General features: G+C 40.9%; 1 protein-coding gene across 4 annotated transcripts in view; it reads right to left on the bottom strand.

Moving 5' to 3' along the window:
• Window positions 1-12,512, bottom strand: part of LOC134337269 (protein unc-13 homolog A) — a 298,564-nt gene that overhangs the window by 182,200 nt on the left and 103,852 nt on the right. For all 4 annotated transcript variants that reach the window (XM_063032135.1, XM_063032134.1, XM_063032133.1 and 1 more), the window contains one exon: window positions 2,381-2,734. In XM_063032135.1, coding sequence (XP_062888205.1) covers window positions 2,381-2,734 — 354 coding nt within the window. The remainder of the gene's footprint in view (window positions 1-2,380; window positions 2,735-12,512) is intronic.

Consider the following 12,512-nt stretch of genomic DNA (forward strand, 5'->3'; position numbering starts at 1 on the left):
GTGCTGACTTTTGTTTGGACATCACTCAAAGGACACCAATAAATCTTTCTGAACTTACTCAAATAGTAACACTCATCCTATCAGGATCGTGTCAGTAATTGACACCAAAACTATTGTGTACTATTTTAGTCTCCTTGCCTAAAACATTCTATAGAGGAACTAAAATGAAGATTTAACAGATTGGTTCCTGGGATAGTAGCCATGTTACATGTGAAGAGATCAAGTTGGCTAGGCCTAGTTACTCCTGAACTTGGGAGACAAACTCATTGAAATACATAAACTACACTGAGTGTTTGATAGGGTAGAGCAGGGGTTCTATCTGCTGTTACTCCCAAGTAACTAAACCTGTATTGTAAGGGACCAGGTATTCCAGCTTGAACTACAAATCCACAATATTGAAATAATGGAATAATTTTCATCCAATACAGGGGTTCCCAACCTTGTTTTATGTCATGGACTTCTACTACTAACCGAGTTGTCTGTGGACCCCGGCTGGGAAATCCTGAGGTAGAGGTAGGCTGAGGAGTCCATGTCAAAGAATCAGGTATTCAATGCAAATGCTACACTATTAAGGACTGAAACAGATGGTGAAGATTTGGAATTCTCTATCCTAAAGACTCAATCACTGACTGCAATCAATACAGAGAGCAACAAATTTCCGGATGTTATAGAAATCAAGAGATACAGGAAAAGAACGTAAAAGGACATTTGAGATAAAAGTCAGACATCACCTCACTGAATGGTGGAGTGGATTCATGTGGCCAAATAGTGTACACATGCTCAGTATTTTTTGTGGTCTCTGTATATTGTGTTGTAGATCCCAATGTTGTTTTCACTTGATCCCAAAGCATTTATCTGTAGCAATTTTCTCAATGGGATCTGGAAATCTGGTTAATTTCCTGTTCTCCCAATGCATTGATATCTAATAATGATCACTTAATACCTATGATGACAGAAATTAATTCTACAACTATGAAACTGCATTGTCTTGAGTAACACTGCACCCAATGGGCCTCTGATGGAGATTCTGTATTGTAACAACTTCATAAAAGGCTAAATGTTTACAACTGGTCAACACTCTACCTCTACCCTGTGAAACCAATTATTTTCTCTAACTTCTCTGCTCTGGAACATAGATGCCACACAACTTTTTTTCTCTGAAGTATGCTGGGGAGCTTCAGTGGTGTTTTAAATTATATCTCAAAACAAAACCTATTCTTTTACACACTAACAATATCATCCCCTTTCCTCTTGTATGATTTCCACTGACAATGACTTAGAAGCTGAATTGTATGGTATATTTAACATAATAATATATCCACTGTGCTTCAGGATGGAGAGAGGCACCAAGCCATGATTTAAGACTGATTGCCAAATCAAAAGGAAAAGTGCTCAAGTTTTCACAACATGCCTAAACTCTGGGTAGTTGAAATCATATCAACAATAATCTTGACTAAGTTAGAAATGAGAATAAATTAGCTCAGAAGACTGAAGCTAAGGAGTTTCAGTTTGCTACGATTCAGAGGGATATGAGCTCTGCTTATCCTAGATCCTGAAATAAATTTAAAAACTGAGAAAATAATAATATAATCAAAGTTACAAAAGATAGTCAAGGGGGTGAAAAAACTGCACGACAGAGATTTTAAAAATTATACCCAAGGGGTTGGACCCTTGATTTGAAGCTACAGAAATAGAAAGGAACAAATCACATCGTAAGCCTTCCTAGCATTTTAACACATTAAATGTTATAATAATGCTTTGCAGCAAATTATCTTCCAGAAGGCACAACCTGAACAAATGGTGAAATATTTAATTGTAATTTTCAGATATATTAAAAGTTACATTTCTGCATTGTTTGGGAAAGGAACAGGGGACTGAGAATACCTAGCAAACTCTTTCATAAAGCCAGCTGAGAAAGAATTTGCTGAACACTTGTGAGCTGTACTGCTCTCAAATGTATTGTGCCAAAAATTAATTAATTTAATTCAGCAGCACAGAATTAAGTTTCTCTCAGCTGTTTCATTAACAAGATTACTTTTCTCTAATTATTGATCTGTTCCATTTCACAACCTACATTTTACTCTTAATGTGCAGTTAGCTTAGCTACATGCTGTTATTGTGAGATCTTAGTGTGTTAAATTATTACAATACAAGTTGAAGGAAATTGAACTAGGGTTTCATTTTGTTAAGTCAAATTCAAACATTATTATTGAAGTACCAAGGCAGAACACATTCTACAACATTCCCAGTGCTTCATATAATTAAACATCTTGAATTATAATAATATTATCCACTTGTTAGTTACATCAAAACATCTATATTGAGTCTCACCTAGGAAATTAGCTCTTCAATAAGCTTTATAAAACAATAAAATTCTTACATTTCTAGTGGTTTGACTTCAGGTTGCTCTGGTGGTATCTCAGTTTCAGGTTCAGCTTCCTCTGGAGCAACAATTTCTTCCTCTGTTGGTTTTTCCTCATTAACTTCTACTTCCTTCTGGAACTCTTCAGTTTCGCTATAAATCTCCAGTGGTTCATTATCTTCTTTGTCCCAGTCTAGAGCTTCTTTCTGACAGCTCACTGAGCTGTGGCAAGAGTGATAAGAATCACCATCACGTTCATCATCTAAATCGGAGCCTTGCAGACTCTCGTTATCTTGATCAAAGTCCTCACTAAGCTGGGAACTACCCTGGCTCAGCTCTGCTGATGAAGCATATCTGCTGCTACCTGTTGGACTGCAAAAATGAGAGAGATGTTAAGGCTTCTGAATCTGAAAACAAAGAAATCTGATAGAATTATCAACAAACAATCTTAAAACATACAGTGTAAAGAATTTGTCCTATACAGATCGAATGAGAATGATAACAAATCATGAACACTTTGGATATACAAGTTAAAATATCTGGAGCCTTCTTTATTTTCCTGTTCTTAATTTTTAAAAGAATTATTATTGGTTGTTGAAAGGAGAGCAGACATGAATCTTGGGCAATTACCAATCTGCTAGATTTGAATGGTACTTACTGACCAGTATAACTGCATAAAATTTGTAAAACATGGCAGTGTGCCCATAGATTTAACCTGCCTCCCATATTGCTGAAGGGAAGCATTGCACAAAGGGTGGGCATAAGTGAAATGAAAAGAAGGATCTATTCTGGGCAAGCAAATTAGCACCATGAAAGTGTTATTGCACATCAGCTTTCTAAAAGAAATTTCCAGGAGAAATTATTTTGGAAGATCCAAATGCATAAGCAAATTTCTCTCACAGAATCACAATTTTTCACTTTCCAAAGCAGGGAATGGACAGCGTAGCAATTCCAAATGTTACTCTGACCACAGTTTTGTGGATGACCCACGAAAGGAAACAGAATGTTTTGTATTTTATTCATTCAAGAATGGGGATTGTGCGGGAAAAGAGCTTGAGAAGGAAAGAATGTGATTTCCTCTCAATGTATTAAAAAAACAGAATTCTATATATTTCTACAGTCAAAACAGCAGTAAAGTCGAATCAGGAAAAAAAAATTCATAGCAGAGTCCTACACATTTCAATCAACAGAATGGTGATATCACTGCATATTCAAACACCCATTAAAAGTACACATGACACAGACACAAGAAATAGTCAAAAAAAGACATGCCACTTAACCTTCCCTGCCTTCAAGACCATGGCTAACCTGAACTTGGCCTCAAAACCTCATTCTTGATATTACAAGTTCTATTTTTTTTAATTAACAGAACAAATCTTGGACAATATCAAGTGTCAGATCTCTCAGTGGAAGAGCATTTTGGAGATAGTGATCACAATTCTATCTCCTTTACCATAGCATTGGAGAGGGATAGGAACAGACAAGTTAGGAAAGCGTTTAATTGGAGTAAGGGGAAATATGAAGCTATCAGGCAGGAACTTGGAAGCATAAATTGGGAACAGATGTTCTCAGGGAAATGTACGGCACAAATGTTGCAAATATTCAGGGGATATTTGCATGGCATTCTGCATAGGTACGTTCCAATGAGACAGGGTAAAGGTAATGTAATGATGGTAAGGTACAGGAACCGTGGTGTAAAGACTGTTGAAAATCTAGTCAAATAGAAAAGAAAAGCTTATGAAAGGTTCAAAAAACTAAGTAACGATAGAGATCTAGAAGATTACAAGGCTAGCAGGAAGCAGTTTAAGAATAAAATTAGGAGAGCCAGAAGGGGCCATGAGAAGGCCTTGGTGAGCAGGATTAAAGAAAACCCCAAGGCATTCTACAAGTATGTGAAAAGTAAGAAGATAACATGTGAGAGAATAGGACCAATCAAGTGTGACAGTGGAAAAGTGTGTATGGAACCAGAGGAGACAGCAGAGGTACTTAATGTATACTTTGCTTCAGTATTTACTACGGAAAAGAATCTTGGCGATTGTAGGGATGACTTACAGCAGATAGAAAAGCTTGAGCATGTAGACATTACGAAAGAGGAAGTGCCAGAGCTTTTGAAAAGCATCAAGTTGGATAAGTCTCCAGGACCGGATGAGATGTACCCCAGGCTACTGTGGGAAGCGAGGGAGGAGATTGCTGAGCTTCTGGCAATGATCTTGCATCATCAATGGGGATGGGAGAGGTTCCGGATGATTGGAGGGTTACAGATGTTGTTCCCTTATTCAAAAAAGGGAGTGCAGATAGCCAAGGAAATTATAGACCAGTGAGTCTTAATTCAGTGGTTGTTAAGTTGACGGAAAAGATCCTGAGAAGTAGGATTTATGAACATTTAGAGATGTATAATATGATTAGGAATAGTCAGCTGTCAAAGGCAGGTTGTACCTAACAAGACTGATTGAATTTTTTTGAGGATGTGACTAAACACATTGATGAAGGTAGAGTAGTAGATGAAGTGTATATGGATTTCAGCAAGGCATTTGATAAGGTAACCCGTGCCAGGCTTATTGAGAATGTAAGAAGGCATGGGATCCAAGGGGACATTGCTTTGTGAATCCAGACTTGGCTTGTGCACAGAAGGCAAAGAGTGGTTTTAAACCGGTCATCTTCAGCATGGAGGTCAGTGACCAGTGGTGTGCCTCAGGGATCTGTTCTGGGACCCCTTCTCTTCATGATTTTTATAAATGACCTGGATGAGGAAGTGGAGCGATAGGTTAGCAAATTTGCTGATGTGGATAATGTGGGGGGGGGGGGGGGCTGAGAGAGGTTACAGCAGGACATTGATAGGATGCAAAACTGGGCTGAGAAGTGGCAGATGGAGTTCAACCCAGACAAGTATGAGGTGGTTTATTTTGGTAGGTAAAATATGATGGCAGAATATAGTACTAATAGTAAGACTCTTGGCAGTGTGGAGGATCAGAGGGATCTTGGGGTCCGAGTCCATAGGACACTGAGCTGCTTTGCAGGTTGACTCTGTGGTTACAAAGGCATACGGTGCATTGGCCTTCATCAACCGTGAGATTGAGTTTAAGAGCCAAGAGGTAATGTTACAGCTATATAGGGCCCTGGTCAGACCCCATATAGAGTACTGTGCTCAATTCTGGGTACCTCAGTACAGGAAAGATGTGTAAACTATAGAAAGGGTGCAAAGGAGATATACAAGGATGTTGCCTGGATTGGGGAGCATGCCTTATGAAGAATAGATCGAGTGAACTTGGCCTTTTCTCCTTGGAGTGACGGAGGATGAGAGGTGACCGGATAAGAGGTGTATAAGATGATGAGAGTCATTGATCGTGTAGATAGTCAGAAGCTTTTCCCCAGGGCTGAAATGCCTAACACGAGAGGGCACAGTTTTAAGCTGCTTGGAAGTAGGTACAAAGGGGATGTCAGGGGTAAGTGCTTTTTTAAAAAAGACTCAAGAGTGGTGAGTGCGTGGAATGGGCTGCCGGCGATGATGATGGAGCAGATATGATAAGGTCTTTTAAAGAGACTCCTGGATAAGTGCATGGAGTTTGGAAAAATAGAGGACTATGGGTAACCCTAGGTAAGTTCTAAAATAAGGACATGTTTGGCACAGCATTGTGGGTCGAAGGGCCTGTATTGTGTTGTAGGTTTTCTATGTTTCTAATTTATAATAATGTCAAACATTTTTACTAACTTTTATATAAATAGGATTTATATCAGCAGGTATTACATTTGTATTATCTGTTGCATTCAATTTGCAATGAACAGAAATAGCCATAGAACAGTCTAAAGCATAAGCACCTCCTAGATCAGGGGTCCCAACCTTCTTTATGCCATGGACCAATACCATTAAGCAACCCCAGGTTGCTCCAGGTGATTAGCATCAGGTTTAAATTAGTCCTGATGAAGGGTCTCAGCCTGAAAAGTTGACTATTTAATCATTTCCATAGATGCTGCCTGACCTGCTGACTTCCTCCAAAGTTTTGTGTGTGCTGCTCTGGATTTCCAGCATCTGCAGGGTCTCTTGTTCAGATTACATTGCCTTATGAGAATAGGTTGAGTGAACTCGGCCTTTTCTCCTTGGAGCAATGGAGGATGAGAGGTGACTTGATAGAGGTGTACAAGATAATGAGAGGCATTGATCCTGCGGATAGTCAGAAGCTTTTCCCCAGGGCTCACGAGAGGGCATAGTTTTAAGGTGCTTGGAAGTAGATACAGAGGAGATGTCAGGGGTAAGTTTGTTTGTACGCAGAGTGGTGAGTGTATGCAATGGGCTACCAGTGGCGGTGGTGGAGGCGGAAATGATAGGACCTTTTAAGAGACTCCTGGATGGCTACATGGCGCTTAGAAAAATAGAGGGTTATGGGTAAAGCCTAGGTAGTTCTAAGGTAGGGACATGTTTGGCATGGCTTTGTGGGCCAAAGGGCCTGTATTGTGCTGAATGTTTTCTATGTCTCTATGTTTCAGATTACTCTGGAATACTTCATAATGTTTGAAATGTTTACATAACTATCTCTATGTAAAACTACTTGGAAGAGGTACAATTCATACACTTAAATTTCAGAGAATTGACATTATTATAGACAATAGATGCAGGACTAGGCCATTTGGCCCTTCGAGTCAGCACCACCATTCACTGTGATCATGGCTGATCATCCACAATCAGCACTCTGTTCCTGCCTTCTCCCCATATCCCTTGACTCCACTATCAATAAGAGCTCTATCTAACTCTTTCTTGAAAGAATCCAGAGAATTGGCCTCCACTGCCTTCTGAGGCAAAGTATTCCACAGATCCACAACTTTCTGGGTGAAAAAGTTTTTCCTCAACTCCGTTCTAAATGGCCTACCCCTTATTCTTAAACTGTGGCCGCTGGTTCTGGACTCCCCCAACATTGGGAACATGGTTCCTGCCTCTAGTGCGTCCAATCCCTTAATAATCTTATATGTTTCAATCAGATCCCCTCTCATCCTTTTAAATTCCAGTGTATACAAGCCCAATCTTTCAACATATGACAGTCCCGCCATCCCAGGAATTAACCTCGTGAACCTACGCTGCACTCCCTCAATAGCAAGAATGTCCTTCCTCAAATTTGGAAACCAAAACTGCACACAATACTCCAGGTGTGGTCTTACCAGGGCCCTGTACAACTGCAGAAGGACCTCTTTGCTCCTATACTCAACTCCCCTTGTTATGAAGGCCAACATGCCATTAGCTTTCTTCACTGCCTGCTGTACCTGCATGCTTACTTTCAGTGGCTGATGAACAAGGACACCTAGATCTCGTTGTACTTCCTGTTTTCCTAACTTGACACCATTCAGGTAGTAATCTGCCTTCCTGTTCTTGCCACCAAAGTGGATAACCTCACATTTATCCACATTAAACTGCATCTGCCATGCGTCTGCCCACTCACCCAACCTGTCCAAGTCACCCTGCATTCTCATAACATCCTCCTCACATTTCACACTGCCACCCAGCTTTGTGTCATCTGCAAATATGCTAATTTTAATCCCTTCATCTAAATCATTAATGTATATGGTAATGTATATGGTAAATAGCTGCATTCCCAATAATGAGCCTTGTGGTACCCCACTAGTCACTGCCTGCCATTCTGAAAGGGACCCGTTAATCCCTACTTTGTTTCCTGTCTGCCAACCAATTTTCTATCCATATCAGTACCCTACCCCCAATACCATGTGCTCCAATTTTGCCCACTAATCTACTATGTGGGACCTTATCAAAGGCTTTCTGAAAGTCCAGGTACACTACATCCACTGGCTTTCCCTTGTCCATTTTCATAGTTACATCCTCAAAAAATTCCAGAAGGTTAGTCAAGCATGATTTCCCCTTTGTAAATCCATGCTGACTCGGACCGATCCTATTACTGCTATCCAAATGTGCCGCTATTTCATCTTTTATAATTGACTCCAGCATCTTCCCTACCACTGATGTCAGACTAACTAGTCTATATTTCCCTGTTTTCTCTCTCCCTCCTTTCTTAAAAAGTGGGATAACATTAGCTACTCTCCAATCCACAGGTACCGATCCCGAATCTATAGATCCCAAAAATGATTACCAATGCGCCCATGATTTCTAGAGCCACCTCCTTAAGTACTCTGGGATGCAGACCAGCAGACCCTGGGGATTTATCAGCCTTCAGTCCCATCACTCTATCCAACACCATTTTCTGCCTAATTTGAACTTCCTTCAGTTCCTCCGTTATCCTAGGTCCTCTGGCCACTATTACATCTGGGAGATTGGATCTGTCTTCACTAGGGAAGACACAAACAAAGTACCTGTTCAACTCGCCTACCATTTCTTTGTTCCCCATAATAAATTTATCCGTTTCTGTCTTCAAGGGCCCAACTTTGGTCTTAACTAATTTTTTCCTCTTCATATACCTAAAGAAGCTTTTACTATCCTCCTTTATATTCTTGGCTAGCTTACCTTCGTACCTCATCTTTTCTCCCCGTATTGCCTTTTTAGTCATCTTCTGTTGCTCTTTAAAAGTTTCCCAATCCTCTGGCTTCCTACTCATCTTTGCTATGTTATACTTCTCTATTATTTTTATACTGTCCTTGACTTCCCTTGTCAGCCTCGGTCACCCCTTACTCCCCTTAGAATCTTTCTTCCTCTTTGGAATGAACTGATCCTGCCAGAAATTCCCAGAAATACCTGCCATTGTTGTTCCACTGTCATCCCTGCTAGGATATCTTTCCAGTCAACTTTTGCCAGCTCCTCCCTCATGGCTCTATAGTCCCCTTTGTTCAACTGCAATACTGACACTTCCAATTTTCCCTTCTCCCTCTCAAACTGTAGATTAAAACTTTTCATATTATGGTCACTACCTCCTAATGGCTCCTTTATCTCGAGTTCCCTTATCAAATCCGGTTCATTACACAACACTAGATCCAGAATTGCCTTCTCCCTGGTAGACTCCAGTACAAGCTACTCTAAGAATCCATCTTGGAGGCACTCCACAAACTCCCTTTCTTGGGGTCCAGTACCAACCTGATTTTCCCAGTCTACCTGCATGTTGAAATCTCCCATAACAACCATAGCATTACCTTTGCAACATGCCAATTTTAACTCTTGATTCAACTTGCACCCTATATCCAGACTACTGTTTGGGATCCGGTCGATAACTCCCACCAGGGTCTTTTTGCCCTTACTATTTCTCATACTGACTCTGAATCTCCCGATTCTATGTCACCCCTCGCAAGGGACTGAATTTCATTCTTCACCAACAGAGACACTCCACCCCCTCTGCCCACCTGTCTGTCCTTTCGATAGGACATATATCCTTGAATATTCATTTCCCAGCCCTGGTCCTCTTGCAGCCACGTCTCTGTAATTCCTACAACATCATACTTGCCAATTTCCAACTGAGCCTCAAGCTCATCCACTTTATTTCTTATACTTCATGTATTCATATATAATACTTTTAATCCATTACTCCCCTCACCTTTCACATTGATTCTTTTGCACTTGGCCATACTCTGAGCTTTCTGCCCCATTAATTCTGTTGTTTTTCTTAAATTTTCTTATTCTCTTTCCTTTTAACTCCATCCTTATATTTCCAGTTGTCTCCTCCCCCCCACTACTTAGTTTAAACACACCCGTGTAGCAGTGGCAAACCTGCCTGCCAGAATGCTGGTCCCCCGCCTGTTAAGGTGCAACCCGTCCCTTCTGTACAATTCATCCTTACCCCCAAAACAGATCCCAGTGGTGTAAGAATCTAAATCCCTGCTCCCCGCACATGCTCCTCAGCCACACATTCAGATTCCCTATCTCCGTTTATGCCCTCACCAGCACAAGGAGCTGGAAGCAAACAGGAGATAACCACCCTGGAGGTCCTGCTTTTCAGCCTGCTCCACCACAGATATGAACATAGAAGCAGGCCGCTCGGCTTCAGCCTGCTCCACCATTCAGTATGATCATGCCTGACCAGACCTCTTCTCTTTTGCATTGATTCTCTAATGTTTCAAAATTCTTCTACTTTAAATACTACCAATGATTTAGTCTCCACATCCAAACACAAAGCTAAGCCAAACATAATCAATTCCTATAAACCTTTTCAGACCTAAAATATACACCCTCATGGAAACAGCTCCAGGAATCACACAAACCTACATTTCCTGCTCATCAAAATGAGCAAAACCTTGTAGGACTGGGCCCACCACTCAGAACTGTTGCAAGCAATCCTTGCAATCCCACTTCTACTTGCTCTGGATGCGAAGGACCTGCTGCACTAGCTCTCCACACCCTTAGGTTAAATGGCAAGATTTACATGTTGGGCTGGTGCAGAAGCCCTGCCCTGACTTGCTGACAGACTTGACAGTAGGCACACGCCTGGAGGTACAAATTTTGCCTTTGGCAAAGCTACAAGATGATTTAATATTTGAGACATTTGGAATCCATTAAGAGAAATTCACTGAAACTGAGAAAAGAAACAACTTATTTTAAAATTATTTCTTTTTATTTAGAAATACAGCATGATAACAGGTCCTTTTGGTCCAACCCAAATACACCCATGTGACCAGTAAACCTATCAACCCATACATACCTTTGGAATGTAGGAAGAAAACTGGACCACCTGCAGGAAACTCACGCGGACATGGGGAGAATGTACAAACTCTTTACTGACAGGAAGAATTGACCTCAGGCTGCTGACACTAATAACATCACACTAACCACCATGGTACCATTAAACACATTTAGAAATAATCAAGATGAAGTCAAGGTAAACTAATTTGATAAACATCCTTCTCTTTGCTTCTTAATGCACATGCCTACAGCTCTCACAGAAATCAACAGGAGTTTAAACCTCTGCCAGATCTGAGCTGATGCAGTTTCCCAGTGTTAGATTTCACCATGCCATTCTGCTTATTAAAATACCCATTTAAAAGGGCAATTGATAATTCCAACAAGACTGGGCTCAGTCATCAGATGTGCTTCTACCCAAATGGCTGAATGCCAAAAGCTTCTTTCTGAACCACTTGTCACATTCAGCAAGGTTCAACTCAACGCTTTAGCATCCAACCAATGTTATGGTTAAAATTTAGAGCAGCACTGTAGCGTAACAGTTAAATGTAAGGGTATCAGTGCCAGCAACTCGGGTTCAGTTCTGCCGGTGTCTGTAACAAGGTTGTGTTATCCCCACTGTGCCACTCTTACTGAAGAGCATATGAAGGTAACACGAAGAGCAGAAACAAATAAAGAGGAACGAGGGGTAGCATTTTAATTGGAAAGAAAAGTGAAGATTCTATAAAAGGGCAATAGTGGTAAATAATAACAGCTACCAGGTGCTCACTTGGCTGAAGGCAGAAAGTGCATGGAGTACAAAATGGTGATGGCATTTTTGACTTCTACAGCCAATGATATCAAAAGACCATGTGAAGAACTACTCACAGGCTTAAGAACTGCATGGAAGTGAAAGCTGTCAGACTGAAACCAATGTCACCTGTATCTTCTATTTTCTCCAATGAATAAACTTTTGTTGCCTCACAAGTATTATTGTCTTATTCAGGGATCATTCTGGACTTTAACATTCACATTTTATTTCCCTAAACTACTGGAGACTCACATTGTGAGTGTTTTGTATTCACTGTCAATTATTCAATTACTGTACATAACTCAAACTTTTTGGATAGTACTCAGAAAATAGTCATCAGTTTCTTGCACTCAGGTGCCAAACAAAAATAGGCAGTAGCTAGTTGAGAGGACAGCCTGGTATTTACTGAAATAATCACAACTCAACCTTTCTCAACTGTTACGGTGAAATCACAACGTATAATATTTATAGCCAATTCTCATAACCACATCAATCTTAACTCAAAGTTGCTGGTGAACGCAGCAGGCCAAGCAGCATCTATAGAAAGAGGTGCAGTCGACGTTTCAGGCCGAGGCCCTTCGTCAGGACTAACTGAAGGAAGAGTGAGTAAGGGATTTGAAAGTTGGAGGGGGAGGGGGAGATCCAAAATGATAGGAGAAGATAGGAGGGGGAGGGATAGAGCCGAGAGCTGGACAGGTGATAGGCAAAAGGGGATACGAGAGGATCATGGGACAGGAGGTCCGGGAAGAAAGACAAGGGGGGGGGGTGACCCAGAGGATGGGCAAGAGGTATATTCAGAGGGA

The sequence above is a fragment of the Mobula hypostoma genome, chromosome 24, assembly GCF_963921235.1.
Source record: "Mobula hypostoma chromosome 24, sMobHyp1.1, whole genome shotgun sequence".
Lineage (NCBI taxonomy): Eukaryota > Metazoa > Chordata > Chondrichthyes > Myliobatiformes > Myliobatidae > Mobula > Mobula hypostoma.